This window comes from Orbicella faveolata, unplaced genomic scaffold, assembly GCF_042242905.1.
Source record: "Orbicella faveolata isolate gen_17 unplaced genomic scaffold, um_ofav_v1 contig_24, whole genome shotgun sequence".
In the NCBI taxonomy this organism is placed as follows: Eukaryota; Metazoa; Cnidaria; class Anthozoa; order Scleractinia; family Merulinidae; genus Orbicella; species Orbicella faveolata.
The window spans coordinates 9,813,032-9,830,437 of record NW_028301552.1 but is presented as its reverse complement, the minus strand read 5'-3'; the positions used below and the strand labels follow the sequence as shown (position 1 = coordinate 9,830,437).

At 37.7% G+C, this 17,406-nt stretch overlaps 1 protein-coding gene and 2 long non-coding RNA genes across 4 annotated transcripts; 2 read left to right on the top strand and 1 right to left on the bottom strand.

The window, feature by feature from the left end:
- Nucleotides 1-656: 656 nt before the first annotated feature.
- On the bottom strand, nt 657-4,599 carry LOC149110317 (uncharacterized). Its single transcript, XR_016207888.1, has 2 exons — nt 4,257-4,599; nt 657-1,472 (listed from the first exon to the last, which is right to left on the bottom strand). It is a non-coding gene; the product is annotated as an uncharacterized LOC149110317 (long non-coding RNA).
- On the top strand, nt 2,856-3,540 carry LOC110043292 (uncharacterized). The gene is made up of 2 exons (XR_002295987.2): nt 2,856-3,077; nt 3,354-3,540. It is a non-coding gene; the product is annotated as an uncharacterized LOC110043292 (long non-coding RNA).
- Nucleotides 4,600-4,770: 171 nt separating the features above from the next.
- Nucleotides 4,771-16,528, top strand: LOC110061093 (uncharacterized). 2 transcript variants are annotated; one of them, XM_089291687.1, is made up of 7 exons: nt 4,771-6,444; nt 7,709-9,252; nt 9,957-10,159; nt 11,586-11,747; nt 12,391-12,601; nt 13,671-13,866; nt 14,684-16,528. In XM_089291687.1, the coding sequence occupies exons 2-7, from the start codon at nt 9,246-9,248 to the stop codon at nt 14,892-14,894; spliced, it is 990 nt and encodes a 329-aa protein (XP_089147813.1). In that variant the 5' UTR covers nt 4,771-6,444; nt 7,709-9,245; the 3' UTR covers nt 14,895-16,528. The 2 variants fall into 2 exon arrangements, with proteins under 2 accessions (XP_089147813.1, XP_020623580.1); XM_020767921.2 differs by lacking the exon at nt 7,709-9,252 and having other exon boundaries at nt 4,773-6,444.
- Nucleotides 16,529-17,406: the final 878 nt, after the last annotated feature.

Below are 17,406 nucleotides of genomic sequence, written 5' to 3'. Positions count from 1 at the left end.
ATGAGAAACATTAAAGTTTAACTGCCCGATTTGAGCAGTTAAGACACTAGCGAAAATTGCTGCACTTTTTCATCAATTCACACAATAAAAAAAGTCTCTATTTCTTTTTTCAATTGATAAAATACATATTCAAAGTTACAGGTTTAAAAGACGTATTAAAGGTTACAGGTTTATAAAACTAAATGCAATATCATGAGCTGGTATATATCGGATCTGAATCGAGGAGATATCGCTATTTACTGCCTCCTGAAAACAAATGTTCGTTGTCATTCAGAGCGAGTTTCACTTAATATATGCAGAATGAACCGACAAGCATGGAAAAACAAGGAAAAAACCAAAGAAAAACAAGGAAAAACCCAAATTACCTTTTTTTTTTAAATTTCCCTCATAGCGGCAAAGCTAGGCAGGCTTATTGTGCAATATCGAGAAGAGTGGGTGAAATTGTTATAACGCAAATTTAAATTCTAGTACCGACGAAAAAAACCTGCGGTAAAATTTAAATACTGTAATATAATTCGACAGACTATAACGATTTTTTTGGGCGCAGTCAGATGGTGACCGGTAGTTTTTTGTTTTCTTTTTTTTTTAAATAAGGAATTAACAAAAGAAAATATGGAACCACATGGAACTCTATAAACATCACTGCAAAGACTGCATATTATTTTTCTGTTTTATTTTAAGTTATAAGAGATTTTGGATCAGTACAGAAGCTAGCTTAACCATTCTTTACTGACGAGTGCTCACGACCCAATTCCCTTTTACAATACGAGTATCAAGCAATCATAAGAAGAGAAAATAAAACCGCAAATTGTTGCATTGAGGAATATTGGATTGATCACTTAACAAATTCTCAAAACAAAGAGAGAACAAAGACAGAATAATTTTTAAAGCTTGGAACATGCAGGTTCGATTGTTAAATAATCCCTTCATTACAAAAGCTAGCTTAACCATAATCAATATAATATTATAATAATAATAAGTAAAACGTAAAATAAAAATGGTCAAGTAGCACGTACCATTTGACATCTTATTTTAGGTTGATGCTCAATTACTAGAGAGCCGAAAAATAACCTGTGTTTAACTCTTTGTAAACAGAAATATTGTCATCTGTTGTAGCTGTAGACAAAAAAGAAGTTTTTCATCTTAGACAAAACACTGCGGTTGCGTAATATTAGCCGCTTCTGTTTTTAAACTACCAGTCTAAAAATTGGTCATTTTTATCTGGGCATCGTTTGAGGCACATGGTAGATTTTAGATCGACTTTACATTCTCGTAGAAGAAAGTTCGACGTGCGACATGCTCTCTTGCAAGTCTTATCAACCAGGCTTATTGTTATCCCTCTCAAACACTGTCATACAAGACAGGTGAACAAACACAACAGCTCGGCAGTTGTTGTGTTATATGTCAAAACAGTTGACACAGCAAACGGCTCTCCTTGACTGTTTTACGCGTTACGTCCCAGTTTAAAAACCCTGTGGGTAAAATGTTTGTGGTTAGGACCTTTGAATTATAAAAATTCACTAACCAATGAAACAATATACTAGAAAGACTAAAGTACATGTACGCCAACAACGTTGCCGAGAGAATCATGATAGTAGTGAATTGTCCAAGATCAGTTTCTCGCTTATGACAACTCAGACTGGACGGGTTTTGCGGGAAACTCGTTCAAATTTACCTGCATCTTCGCATTCGTCTGCGTCGACGAATTCTGGTCCCTGCTAGACCAGAAACATGTCGAAATTTACACTAAGACCAGGGCTCCAGACAAAAGCGAAGCACTTTGTTATTGCAACTTGGCGCCTCTAACCCGTCCTTATTTAAATTTTTAGAGCAAGTTTAAATGAGTATTTTGCATCACGAATTTCCAATAGGACGCAAAACTCATCGGACAGGTTACCGTTCTTGTCCTGTAATGTGAATACAACTAGTGTTGTGCAGCCGGCCTTTTTGTACATAGCTATCTTTTGGACGGTCGCGATGGGGTTAACCCTTTAAACGGGCAAAAAATTCAGTCGTAGGCTAAACACTGTTTTCTTTTTTTTTGCAATTTAAAGCAGCAAAGGCCATACAGCACGTTTGTTATTTCTTCACAGGCATATAAATCTATTACTATAGTAGTAAGATATCAGTCAATAATTTGGCATCCTAGGCCGCCTTAAACACGTTTTACAGTAATCAAAATAAATTTTCAACTTTTTAAAACAATAAAAAAAATGTTGACTTTGTAAAATAGTGGTTGTTAATTTTTAAGAATTCTGTTAACTGTAAGGAAGGTAAATTAAGCGTCAGCCGTTAAAATGCCAAATTATTCACCGTTTGCTGTAAAAGGCACCACCCCATTGAGAACCTCCTTGTGTTTTGACTGGAAAAAAAAAAAAAACAGGAAGATTTAAGCAATAAAAAAACAAAACTGTTTCACGATATTAAAATTGTTCTCGTCTCTCTAATTGCTCTCGTTTTTCTCAAAGATATCAGGCAGATGTTTTTGGGCTACTATTAGTAAAAAACTCGTCTTCTTGGTGTCATGTTGTTTTTTAACCGATATCTAGTAGAGGAAACTCGTACAACTGAGCCCAGCCTCTAGACGTATATTACAGGTGGTCTTTTTTTAATCCATATCTGAGAACCAAATTTGGTATTGTTTTTCAAAACCTGTCGGCATATTTTGATATTGAGCGCCAATAGGTGAACAAGCACAACAATGGGGCACATGTCGGCTTATTCATATTCTGGCATACAAGTGCGTATATCTTCTCCTTCTGGTGTTCATACATTTCTTTTGTTATCAGTTGGAAGAATTTCCTTATACATCAATTCCCTTAATGATCAGTTTGTTACAATAACTACATAAGTTATTTGACTTAATTTGTTTTCAAAGCTGACGTTATAAAACAGTTCCTTAAGAAGCGGCTTGCACTTTTACAAAGCGTCAAACTGACTCGTTCAGCTTACTGAAGGTGACCAAGATGGACAAAGTAATGGCCATTGCTTTTCTTTTCCTCTTTAGCGTCGTTTTTCTTATGATAGAAGAAAGTTCTGGAGTGGCTCCTAGCTGTTTCGGCGAGAGCCCATTGCCTGTGAGTGTAGTTATTAATTTAAGAGCTTGACCTTGCTTTTGCAAAATTATCTATGCACTTGATTTTTGGGTTATTGTTGTTTTTTTTGTGTGTGTGTGTGTGTTGTTAAGGGCTTAGCCTTGTGGTTAAGAATAAAATCAAATAAAAGCTATTTTGCTTGTAGAGAGCGATCAAAGCGCTTCATTGTTACAAAATTCTTGGTTTTAATTTATCTCAGCAAGCTTCCAGTAGAGTTTCGCCCGTCTTCTTAACGATACTTATCTTTTCTTTTTACAGGCCTGTAACAAAGGAAAGGTAAACGGGTTTAAGAGAGGAATCTGCCGCGCTGCTCGACGATTGAACTGCGAACAACTTCTGCAAGACGAGAACACGAACCCAAGAGATGAGCAAACCGCTCCACGATACTAACTTCTAAGCATCATGTAACCTCAAGGAGCCTCAAATAAAATGTAAACTCGTGTGACCTACCGCGCTTTTATGACTTTGGATGGAAAATAAGTAATAATTGGGGGGGGGGGGCACTCCTTCTCAAAACTGCATGTGATTGGTCAATTTGTAAAATTTGCACCTGCACGTGGTTGCGATTCGTCTCTCTAAAAATTTTAGAGGAAGTTAATGTTTAAAAAAAAATAGGTGTTTGAAAGAAAGAATGTTAAATGTTTCTATCTGTTTTTCGCTTTGCGTGTCACTGGTCTTATACAGAAGTGCTGAAAATGATGTTCTATATATGCAATTTAATCATTTCGATTTTATAGAAAACTTCGCTGAAAATTCCCCTGTGTTAAAATCGTTCTTTTCTTTCCCATTTTTATTGACACAGGCCGATGTTTTCGGGCTAATATTAATAGATAACTTATTTTCTTGTATCATGAGTAATATGGGCTTTTTTGTTATCAAACTTTCTTATACTGACTGTATTGCAGTCGAACCAAGTGAAGCCTATCCTTTAAGATTACATTAATGAATTGATTATTACTCGGGCCAGCAAGCCGAGTCTAGTTTTCGCCGGCGTTTTCTTTTTTCTTTTTCGTCTCACGATTGGGCCACCCATGCCTAGTACAAATATATTTGACCTCAGGGGGTAGTAGAAAGGCGCAGGAAATTTTGAAAATATTCCATTGAGTAACTGACATACTCGCCTTCGTAAAGTGCTCCGATAAATTCACGTAAATTTCTTACCTGGCCTCAAGATTATAGTTTTAGTCCTGTGTAGCGTTCCTTGAAACCTAGGTAGCATTAAAACTGCCAGCTTTTCCTTCCAGCTGTAGGTTTGTATACAAGGTACATTTATACGTTCCTCATCTGTGTCGAGCGTGACGGTCACATACTTCGATGTTCTTTGTATTACTGACCATTGTTTTCCCCGAAGCCGGTTTAATCATGTAGACTCCTCTTGAAAGGTTGTAGAAGCACTCTTTTGGAAAACTCTTGGCCCACATACATGTATGAACAGTAAACGGTGATCCGGGGATCCAAGGAAGGATTGATAAATGTCACGGCCATTTTATGTCTACAACAGGTGTTTCCGTGCACGTGAGTATCACGGGAATCAATGATGTGATACTCGCGGGAAGATTGGGAACTAAAACAAGTTTTGTAAACACATTTACGGGCAAATGGGTCGAGCGTATTAGCCAATCAGAACGCGCGCTTCGCTAAGGCTATGTTATAACAAGAAGATCTGTTAGATCTTATAACCGCGCTTTTAAAATTTAACTGTTCGCTTAGCACTACCGTCGGAACGCAGTACACATTCCAAAGCAGTCATTGATGATTCTTTTCTTACTGTAGACATCACATCACTTGATCAACACAAACTGTATTAATGCACCATCAGTGGTAGCCTTTGACAAATCTCCGATGACTTAATGGTCTTAATCTAGAACTTTCTTCGGGATATGTATGGGCATGAACGATATCAACGACACAATAATAACACTATTAACAACAGCTTTCTTTCTTAAAAGTCATGATTAAATTTAATTGGTGTTTTCCACGAGTAAAGGGCTAGCAAAGTAGTCACACAAGTCATATAATTTAATAATAAAACTCTATCCCGACCGATGTATCGATTTTGGTCACTCCAGTGACCACAGATTGAAAACGTGACAGAAAATTGGCGTTACTTTTGATTCTCACCAAATTTGTCGTATCCCCCCCCGCTCGGGAGAATTTTGTTAAGTTAGCTAATTTAGTATGCAAGCCACCGTAATGGCGGTCGCCGCCGGCGAAATGTTTATTTGCTCAAAATTGGGGCAAAATCTTTCGGAGATGGAAATCAGGACATTTGTAAGGATACAGAAAGTAATTTGGGACCGGTTGCTGGCTTCTAAGGCTGAATTTATCCAGAAGTAAGCTGTATTTTCGTTTTCGTGTCGAAAGCCACGCGATGAAATATTATCGGCTTGTTCTGCTGTCTTGTTCTGTTTTTTCTCTTTGTCGTTTTTGTAGCCCGCCGAGGCCAGTCTTTCGTCTAAATCAGTTGAAAAACGTTCGAAAAAGATGTTCCCATTCCAGTTTAAACTCTCAGGCGATAATTGTGGAGTTTTTTGGCCGAAACGTCGGCTTTGTTATGTTCGTGTTTTTCGGTTGCTATGAGCGACCGTTGCTTCCTTTGTTAGGACAAGTCTGGGAAGTGAGGTCACAAAAAAATTCTAATTAATTCTGGTTTTGTTCGATTTCGCTGAAATTTTAACACGATAAAGTTGGATTGTTAAGGAATAGATTTACCGCCTGCCGATGTGTGGTAGCTATTAACGCTGAAGTGTTATATCGCTTCGAAGTCAGGGTTTTGAAGAGATTCTTTTTGCAACATGTGGGTTCGGCGTGATTTTGTAATCTGAGGTTTCGGTTGACCTCGAAGGAAAAAATATCCGGAAAAGGTCATTTCATCGACGATTCAAACAAATATAAATATGTATATGTTCCGAGCTAAATTTCTGGTGAAAAAATATAATTTTTGACGAGCGCTGGGTTTTTAATTTATTCCCGCGAAAGATGAGATTTATTGTTTCAACAGCTTTTGGCGAGTAAACATCACAGGTTGCGTGACTCAAAATTTGGCCGAGTGGAAGCTTGGGTCTGCTCGCACCGAAGTCGAAAAAAAAAAAACCACGGGTAAACCATGAACCGCGCTCGGCCCATGGCCGCGCGGTTAATAAGTTTGGGCGTAAAACTGAATACTTACGTGCGAAGAGCTCTTGACAAAGTGAGTGTTTATATCGATCAAAGTGCTGGACATCGATCATAAAGACTTGGACAGCCTAACGACGAGATCTTACTCAGAAGAAGCTCTTGAGCGTTTTCCCGTACTGTTGTGCACGGTTGTAGTCCATAACAGACTGTTCCAGTTTTCTCTAAATTTCAGGTAAGACAATATCTGCAATTCGACTTGAGTGTTACCGTATTCGTGACGAATCCGTTAATTTTGGTTCCAGAACTTTTTACATGTATGCTTGACTCTAGCAGTGATACCTTTGTATCAACTGCACTCCGAATCGTGCCACGAATATGGACGCCTTGAGAAAAATACTATGTATCGGAACTTTTCGTTACGTAAACATCGAATTTTATTAAGATGAAAGAATCGCTAGTAACTGGCTTTTAAAAAGACTTTTCACGGACTTGGGCTTGTTTGTGCGTGGCTCTGCACGTCGAGTTTTCCAGAAAATGAACAGTTTTTAAAAGGTATTGCAAATGTGGGTGAATTCTCCAATTTTGGGAATAGATTTGTGTGACGTAACATCATGCAAACCACGTATGTAGGATAAGCGATGGATATCCATTGCTTATCGTGCATTCGTGGTTTGCATGATGTTACGTCATGGCCGCTATGCCGTACCATGCGAGCCCACCGAGGTTATTTTTCGCTCTTATTTACATGTACCGGTGATGGAAAGTTCCTGCCATTTTCATCTCTTGCAACTGGCTGCAAATAGTCAATTTGAAGCCCTGAAAAGGGCAGAGGTAATTTGATCAACCAAAAAATAAGATTGTTAGTTGACTAACACCAGCCCTACCTTTGTCATAAGTCAATCACCTAGGAATGCGGCTGTGAGTATTTATATTTTTATCCAAGATATATTGGGACCTAAGAAAACTAACATTAATATGTAGTAGAGACAGTCAGCACAAGGCAAAGGTTGGAAATCTTTGTAAAGATCAATACCGGCAAGGTTTGCATGGCTGCAATAGCTGTTATTACAGTCATCAGCGGTTTGACGTGCAAACGAGGCGAAAGGATCAATTCTGCTTTGTATTGCCCCATTCGCCTCGTTTGTATATGCCTTTTAATTGAACAAAAGAATATTTGACCGCAGGCTCAACTGTAATATCAGCTATAAGCAGATACTGACAGGAGATGGGTCAGGATTTTAAAAACGAAATATCAGATATGTGACAACTCTCCAAGTGCCTTTTATTCGGTGAAAAATGTGCAGGATCTCAGAGTCTCAATATGACTACTGAGGAGCTAGACACAATAAATGAAAGATCTTTATTTTCTCGATTTCAGCATTCTAAAGGCTGTAATTAATATACAGGTAGCCTTAGAATGCTGATGTAATATGTATGTGCCTTTTAAACCTGTTTTCAATTTGATCATAATGATCATCTGTGTCATTTCAAAATAGGTCCAAGCGACTGAGAAGATCACATAGAAACCCTCCTTAGGCAACAGGGACCATGCTTATGATTGGACAGTCACAGTTGCATTGATCTCTTCAAATTCTATCCAGGACAATTGAGAAAGTTTGCAAGCTACATGTACTTGTGCCAAATGGAAACATTCTCAGACAATACAATCCAAATCTATTTTGAGAGGAATGATGCTATTAAATGGAAACTTATGTATTTATTTATCCGTCCGTTTAAGTAGCTTAAGAAATCGAAAACATGTACCGTGTTTCTTTCGAGTTATAGAAACATGAGTGGAAGTTTGGGAGAAAGAGAAATGCTGTGGGAATGTGAGCCACAGGCAAGTGTTTCCACGGCTTTTTCGAGTTCTCCCAAACTTTCACAAGTGTTTCTATTACTCAATAGTAACACAGAGAACATGTTTTCTATTTCTTTTAGAAAACACCGTGACGAAAAAAGGAAAACAACTTGTTAACTATGATTAACAAAATGAAACTTCTCTTTGCTTGGGCCATGATTACGTCAACAGCTCACGCTAGTTCTGTGTTTCTATTGAGTTATAGAAACACGATTTTTAACCAATCAGCGTGCATATTTTCTTAGGACTGTTTTCTGAATTGCTTTAATTGATATAGCACTATTGTTAGGTTGAACTGCTTATTAATTCAGTTATCTGCAAGAAAGTGGAATGAAAAATTTTTATTTTTTATTCTTTTTTAAACTTAGAACTATTGCTATCATCCTGCTCACTTCAAACTGTTTTTAGACAATGTACCCCAGGACAATCATTAGGGTTGAATACCAACCAAGTGTGAGGGCCTATGCTGTAAGTTACAGCCCACATTTTTTCCTTTTAATTTACATGTAAAGCCCAAGTTCGAAACATGACGGTCATGAATGAAAGGGAAAAAACAATTACATGTACTGTGCCTTAACTTACAGTATAGCCCAAACAAGATTAGTAAGATGTTTATGATATTGTTTTACACCTCATGCCTTCAGTTAAGCTTTAGCCATCAAAATTAGCCAATGACAGCGTGCATAGTGTCGTAAAGATGCAATAAATTAATATAGTTTATTATTGAAATGTGATCTCTGATCACATTATTTTGATAAGTGAGTAAGTAACATTTTTTTTTTTTAATTTAACAATTTTTTTTTATTTCCTTATTATTTACATTGACAATTACAGTTACAAGCATATTTACCAGACACACTAACACTAAAAAAAAACACTAAACAAATAAATAAATAAATAAATAAATAAATAAGAAATACAATAATAGTTAAACATTACAATAACTAACTAACTAAATAAATAAATAAATATGCCAAAAACAAAAGGACAAAATAAATAAAATTAATGAATAAAAGTACAAAACACATGCTGACAAAACGTTAAATTGATGCTTAGTTAAGAAAGAGGCAATGATTTTTTCCATTTTTTGTAGTGTTTATGGAGCCTGTCATTTCTTTTGGCAATTTTCCTCTCTATATGATGAACTAATTTGATCTTTTCAAAGAAACTTCTTAATGTTGGGTTAGTTTTGTTCAGTTTACGTGTATAAATAAAAGATTTAGCAATGAGTATTAAGTGATTCAAAATAGCAAAATCTTCATTGTCATTAAATACGCCAAACAGAATATTAATTAGTGTTAACATCTCCATAGATATGTTTTTGTTTACTAATCCAAGATGAGAATGCAAGCCAAAAGTTTTTTGTTATATTACAATGAAAGAGTAAACGCTCAAGGGAGTCATCTTCTTTCTGACAAAACATGCACAAAGGCGATTCAATCATTTTAAAATGGAACAACTTATCATTCGTGTATACAATATCGTTCAGTATTCTTTATTGGAACTCTCTGATTTTTGTCTCTATTGTGATGGTAAACGGTAAAGAATAGATTTTTTTCCAATCAACCACAAGTTGGGGATATTTGCTTTTCATCTTTTTTTGAGCAGAGGGAGGAGTTTGTTTTTTAGTTTTAAATTGGTTATACAGTAATTTTGATGTTACTTTGGACAAATCGATTTCAGTTTCATCCAATTCAATATATACTTTATCTCCGAGGATTGATGGATAGAAATGTTGATTTGTTTGTGACTGTTTTATAAGAAGTCTCCACACGATGGGAATAGCATCCACAACACTTGTTAGCTTAAAATATTGAGCTGGGGATAAATTTGCTGCCAATACCTTCGAACTTTGAGTAAGTAACATGCAGTTTTGTTTATATCAGATATCAGTAAAGGCACCAATTCCTCCACCATGCTGGTGTTCTCAGAAGACACAAATAATCTCGCCATTTGTGCCATAGTGACAGTGGCCATGCAGTTCTCATTCTTTCTCGTGGCTTGCTCCTGCAAGTTTGACAAAGTCACAGATTTTGCTGGTGGTACCAACTTTGTTGTTCTGGCCATTCTTACCTTCTTCTTGGCAGAGGTAATAAGGAGTTGATGAAAAGGAAAACTGTTTAATGGAAAACAAAATGTACTGTTTATGACCAAACATCTTACTTAGTTACTCTTAACCAAACTCTAGTTAGCTGGTACTGTGATATTTAACATACAGCTTCATGTATATGACACTTGACAGTGAATCCAAAATTAGGAGTCTGTGTCTCCACTAAATCTAGGAGTCAAACCTTTCCTGGTATAGTAGGGTTATTCCTAGAACTGCTTTTCTTTCTAAAATACCTTGTTGCTGCAGAGATCAACATGAGATCACAAAAAGAAAATTATTAGGGCAGCTGAAGAGGAAACCATATCATTCCAAGACCCTTTGATATTGTGGATCCTTTTGGGGGTTCTTTAGCCAGGAGCAAGTGGAGACTGCCCACTGGCTGTTCTAGAGATAAATCTGCTCCAGAAGGAGTTGACCAAACCCAGTAAAGAAGCTCAAGGTGGAGGCTCCTAGTCATACACTCCTGACTCAATGTAATCGCCTGATTTCAAGCCAAAAAGGACTAGGTATGCGTCTGTAAATTATGGGATTAGCAACTATTGATCCACATAGTCATAAAGTGCAGACCAAGCTTTACAAGATCCCCAAGTTTGGTGCAAATAGACGTAATAGTACATGCACATGTAAGCAAGACACAGCCATTTGAAAATGTCGAAATTTACAAGGAAATGTATGGCCATCCGGACGCTGTGTCCGGATGACCAAACATTTCTTTGTTAATTTTGACGTTTTTAAATGGCTGTATCTCAGTCAAAACTAGCCTGATTAACACCAAACCTGGGGATTTTGTGAATCTCAGTGATCTCTTTCTGACTATGTGGATCAATAGTTGTTTATCCCATAATTTACAGAATCGTACCTAGTCCTTTTTGGCTTGAAATCAGGCAATACTGGAGGGAAACCCACAATGCACTAATTAACATTATGCTTGCTTCCTGCAACGGAAATCATAAGCACCAAGTTGGCTTAGAGTCACTTGACTTGGACAAGATCAGTACTGCATCCTTAACTTTTCTTATGACCCAAACTACTTCTCAGAGGGACAGTCTTTGAATCCTAGAATTTTCTTGAGTCAATGTCTGGTGTTCAATCCAAAATAGTATTCCTCTGTCTATAAAGCCACAGTAATGACCAGGTATAAATTTTTTTTTATACTGGTTTTGACCTTCCACAATTTCTTTTTCCTTCAAGCTAGGTTCCAATATTATTATTTTTATTGGCATTGTTTTTATCATTGTCATCATTATCATTACTACTTTTGTAATCTGCATAAATGAATTATGATCATATAATTTGCAGACTTGCACTTACCGTAAGCCATTTTGGTCCAGTTTATGAACTTGTCTTATTCTCTATTTCAGTACCATGAATCTATGGTAACTTTCTCTTACACTGTTTCTTATAGACATACAACTGGCGTCAGATCTTGGTAACTGTGTTTGTGGTTGTTTGGGGCTTGAGATTGTCTGGCTATCTACTTTACCGTATCATCAAGATAGGAGAAGACAAGAGATTTGATGACAAGAGAGAAAATTGTGCAAAATTTGCTGGATTTTGGACTTTCCAGGTAGGTAGTATAGTAGTGTTCTGGACAAACAATTTTGCGTACAGCCAGGATTGAGGAAGTAATTAAATGGTGCTGTTACAGAAAGCTTTCTTCAATGTAACATGACCATACAAAGACAAATTAATTCTGTATGAAATATTTCCCTCTTGATAACAATGTTCTGGGGACTATTTTTCAAAGGCTCAAGACCTTGGAAGGAGAGGCTTCATGCTCTCAGAGGGAATTTTGAGTGTTTGGGCTGATCAGTATAATGCACTTCAAACTCTACACCCACCCCTCTATACAGTGTGAATAATGGCCCCCAGTAGCCTATGGGCCTGCATACTTTATGGAGTATGGGAGGGTCAGAACTATTTACTCTTAGCAATGTTTGTGAGCGAGATCTTGTTGAGGGTGACGGAGGGAGTTAATAATTTTAACAAGGCTTGACTTATATTCATGAATACCAGCACATAGAGGTTTGCGTTGTCAGCACCTATGACATCAGCATTTACTTGAATTACAAAATTTTAAGTAAATGAAATTACTGGTAAATACTATTTCTTCTAAAGAAATAAGGAAATAATTATATCAAAATTCTTTGTTCCTGCAATTCTTCACTTTTCCATGTCAGAAATGTAACCCTTTTCTTTGATATCTTCAGGCATTCTGGGTATTCACAGTCAGTCTACCTGTTATTTTCATCAATGCCCCGAGCAGTGCCACTAAGCTGGACCCAGATAATAAATGGACACCGCAGGACATCATAGGAGTTATAATGTTTGCCACTGGGCTGCTCTCGGAGACTTTTGCTGACTTCCAGAAGTTCAATTTTAGAAATAACCCTGCGAATAAAGGAAAATTCTGTGATGCAGGTTAGTGTGGAGGTGGCAGCATTTTAGACCTGGAGACAAACCTTGGGCACGTTTTTGGGAAGTATTATGAGTATTCTGAAAAACAAATAGTATTACCTAAACAAATCTATGTTGTATCTGTTACCTGGTAATGAAAACTGCCAATTGAAATAACCAAAGTGAAGGTATAGTTCTTTTCATTAACATTTTGGAAGGATAATGTACTTCTGAAATATTAGTGAAAAGAATTACATATTATGTCCCATTTATGGAGGCGTTCTGATTTTGGAATATTCGAAATATTGTCCTCAAAAATGTCTCCCTTTGAGGGCTACACATGTAAACCGGTGATTGGCATGATGATTGTAAAGATGTTTGACTTGGTTTTGGTACTTTCAGATGTTAGGGATTAAAGATCCCTGCACCTGCACCTGCACATTTCTGATCTTTCAACTCAAATTATTGCAGGAAAGATGAAAACTTAATTGAAAAGGAACTGAATTAAAAGCTAACAAGTGGCTTTACTTTATTTTATTGTATTACACGAGCACAATTTGCAACTATTACAGTGCTCAAAGGCTTTTTTGATTCTGTGCCATATAAGCCCAGAGAACAGCATTTATTGCCTTATGAAAGTGTCAATAAATAGGCAGAAAAATGATTAAACTGCAGTGTCACGACTGTAACATATCTGAATTTAGGGCCTTGTTTTTCATCCCATTCAGGTTTTTTGGGCTCCTAAACCATTTTTCTCTATTAGCTGCATGAAAAAGTCTACAAATCATGTATGACAAGCTTTAACAATTAACATTGAATTTGAATTCTGCATTGGGTGTTTTGATTCGTACTCACTTGTCCTTTTTTTTCCTTTCACGGGTATATACATGAACTCACAATAATTTATTGGTCTGCTCCCAGCAAGGCTTCATAGCTCAGTTGGTAGGGCATTGCATCAGCACCTCAAAGGCCATTGTTTTAAATCCGGTAGAAACCTTGATACACTTTTTCAGGCTTTTCTGTATTTTTAGTAATATTGTATTCTCAACTGCAACGATCATTCCTTCATTTGAGAGGCCTTTTTTAATGGCAGGTTTATGGAAAGTAAGCAGACATCCAAACTACTTTGGAGAAATAACATTGTGGATAGGTATCTTTATCATAAGCTCAAGTGTACTAACTGGTGGCCAGTGGACAGCAGTGTTGAGCCCGATCTTCACCATCAGTATCTTGCTCTTCTTGAGTGGCATTCCTCTGCTGGAGAAGAGTTCAGATAAGAAGCACAAGAAGTAAGTACTATTGCACAGCTGAACTGATCCAAAGTGAAAAACTGCATGCTGATTGATTCTTTGAGAAGACCTTGTCAGTGAGGTTAAATCCTGACGAGTGATATGGCCTAGGAAGTATTGTCAACTCATGAAATGACTTTGCAACAAATGACAACTAACCTCTCAACTGCCCTTCAGTTTGTTACAGTAATGTGAAGTCTTGACAAAACATCTACGCAGTTCTTGACATTTTTAAAATCTGACAAGTGACATTGGGACCCTACCCAACCCCACCGGCAGGGCCTCTTTGAGCAATCGGACATTTGCTACATGTACATGTACCGGTATGCTGACCACAAAGATGCTAAATACTGATAAAGACCTGGGGACAGGTTCCCAAAGCCTACATAAGCATTTATACGTCCTAAGTGTTGTCTGGCAGCAATGGACTTTCCTCTTACAATGTTACAATACTTGACAAAGATCTTAGCCTAGGATGCATGGTTTGATGGACCCATTCCTAGGCTTAATTTTACAGGATCCTGTTCTATTAGTGACTTGCAGAGAAATTTCCAAGAAAATGTAGTAAAAGTTAGAATGGTTCTAAGAAGCTGAAGAAAGTAGAACAACTTGAATTTGGAAAAGGAAGCTGTTCCCTTTTTAGTGGAACCTATTCGCATTAATATGCCAGGACAAAATTTCAGACAAATATGGCCAAACTGGGCAAGCTAAGGTAGCTGCATTAGGTTGAGCTCTGGTGGCGCTGTCTTCAAAAGCTATTGAAACCCACAAACATGTTCATTGTAAACTTATGAATCCATTATTTTATGTTTCACAGGAATGAAAACTACCTCACCTACAAAGCTACGACAAGCCCCCTCATACCACTCCCCCCTGCCTGCTTCGGTGCCATCCCAGCACCACTCAAGTGCCTGTTCTGCTGTGAATGCCCATTTTATAACTATCTCGATGATGATGAGTCTGAGAGAATCGTTATCAAAACAGAAGGATCACCTCCAGTGGAGCGGAACCCTCAGGAAAACGTCTGAACTGCGCGAAAGTTTGGACTGCAGCGAATTTATGGGATGTTCCAGTCGTTCCTAGCTCGAATATGGCAAAGATGACTGAACATTATAGGAATGTGGATATACAGTATGATAGATTATTTAGGCATGTGCTTAGAAACTAGATTTGCTGAAAGTAGGTAGTATTCAACAATGTATGTAAAACATGAAATCAGTGGACAGTCAACGTGAAGGCTGTAACGTAGTTTTCAGGTATCAGTCTGCGTTGGAAACAATGCTTTGACGTCAAGGCATTCATGTTGGTGGGTAAAAGCAAAACTGTTCCATTTCTTTAGGAATCAAACTATTTTTATGCGAAAACTTTGCAAAAATTTCAGTTGTTTAGTCCACCGACATCGCTACCAAACGATCCACACGCCAAACAATTTTCCCAACCTGATGGTATCTTGCACCGCAGTATTTTATTTTATAATTTCGCGAACGAAGTTATTTTGAACGCACCACTGAATCGTCACGGTTGGAACATATTTTGTGATCCTTTTATTCAAGTATTTATTAATACGTACTCGTGCTTTGGGGACTCAAATTTTTCCACACGTAGATGGTTTTTCTTCAAACTCTAAAAAGTTGGTGGTGGTAAATGAAAATCCAGGTCGCGTGTAACGGGAAATACGGAGATCAAGCAACGACTAAGGGTTCGCCGAGGAGAGTGCCGCTTGAAAACCGAATTTGAAATTTCTTTACCCATTTGACAGCCCTTGACACAGCAGTTTTCCCTGTTTGGTGGAAATAGCTGGTAACGGAATATAGTTAGAGAGCTACTCATGAAGCCTAAAACGAAAATTGAAAAATTCGCCGGCGAGGTTCACGTTCTTACTGGAACTCGGTTGCTTTTAAGGTCGCAGTTTTTGTGCACTTTGTGCGGCTACGAAATGTACAAAAATGTAAAACGCACGTACAGCACCATCGTACTGCTAATTAAAACCTTTTTGGTTTTTGACGGTCGCTTTTCTCGCCAGTTTAATGAGCCCTTCACGTGCGTTTTACTTTTTTTATTATTATTATTTCGTAGCCGTCCACAGCAAAACTACGACGCGTGGAAAAAAAACCCGAACGCTGCGTGAACCTGGAAGGCAAATTTGTCAATTTTCGTTTAAAGCTTTGAGAGTAGTTCTACCTATTTGGTTACGAGCCATTTCTTGCCAAAGAGAGCCAACTGAATGCATCCCAAGCACTGGTAAATGGGTAAAGAAATACTAAGCGCGGTTCATCCGCAAGCTAGGTTTCCGTGGGCGTTCCCATCGTCTATGTGTAAGCTCCCAAATGAAGCAGTCATTTCACGACATCCCAATTTAACATGTTCACGAATCCATTATATTAAATTGTCAGTTGGCATTTCGGGGATGCTTGGCATGCAAAATCACGGCTCAGCACTCTTCACGAGTGAAAAAGGCGCGTTTCGGGCTCTTACTAATATTAAGTCTGACACATTCTCATCCTCATCCCGATCTGGAAATACAATGTTTGGGCAAAAAGCAAGTCATAAGACTTTTGGAAAAGAGCATTTGTAAGGAGAAACGACTTTTAAGTGCTGAATGCCAAAATTCATGATATTACTTTTAAGTCACAAGTTTCAATAAAGCTTTCACAGCTTGTCACATCGTTTGCCTTGCGTGGGTGTGATTGAACCTTTTTCGTCCACTTGGTGTCTTCGAGTGAGATCATTTAAACTTCAACACGAGACTCTATGTAGCTGAACTTCGTCATAATCCATTCACCTGAACGGGAGGATGATTGACCTATGGCCTTGACACAAAGAAAAGGTTTCGCCTTTCCTTTGGTCTCGGTCTATTAACTAACTTGAGTTTCCCTTGTCTATGAGGAGTGACATGCATACAATTAGTTTAACCTTGAATTGCTTAAAGGGATCCCCTCCAATGTCTTCTAAGGATTATTTTGAGGCTTTTAGAACTACGCACAACACGAGGGGAAGTGGGAAGAACTTAATGCTGCCCGAAGTCAGAACTGAAACTGTAAGCCTAGGGAAGTCTTTTTATTTTAATGGATCAAAACTTTTTAATAATATTCCAAATAAAATGAAGGATCTTAATTCAGTCATGATTTTTAAAACTCGTATTTTAGAATTTTATAGATCACAAGCTTTTAAATTGCTGTTAAAGTTAGTGGCTGTATGAAGCTTTTTAGGCTCTTTTTTAAGTTCTTTTATTTTTGCAAGACCCTTATTGATATCAGCTTTTTTGCTGAAGAGGTCACCCTGGTTAAAAAACATTTATTATTATTATTATTTATTAGTAGAAATGGAAGTAAACAAGTAAAGAACCGTTACTTATACGCGGTAGTAATTAAGCTAGAAGCTTATGAGACCGTGCATAGAAACACACCAGCCGGCTATTTACAAGCGCAACCGGAGATTTGCAGCTTGGGCTGCCACGAAACAAGTCCAGCTAGCGGACAGAGCAGGACTTGAACCCGGGATCAGCGCATACAAATCCGGCGCCCATTCCAATGCCCCCGG

Excerpts from the sequence above, each read along its gene's own strand:
- LOC110061093 (XM_089291687.1), top strand. Across the intron at positions 10,160-11,585 it reads TTACCTTCTTCTTGGCAGAG|ACATACAACTGGCGTCAGAT; the intron begins GTAATAAGGAGT and ends TGTTTCTTATAG. Across the intron at positions 13,867-14,683 it reads TCAGATAAGAAGCACAAGAA|GAATGAAAACTACCTCACCT; the intron begins GTAAGTACTATT and ends TATGTTTCACAG.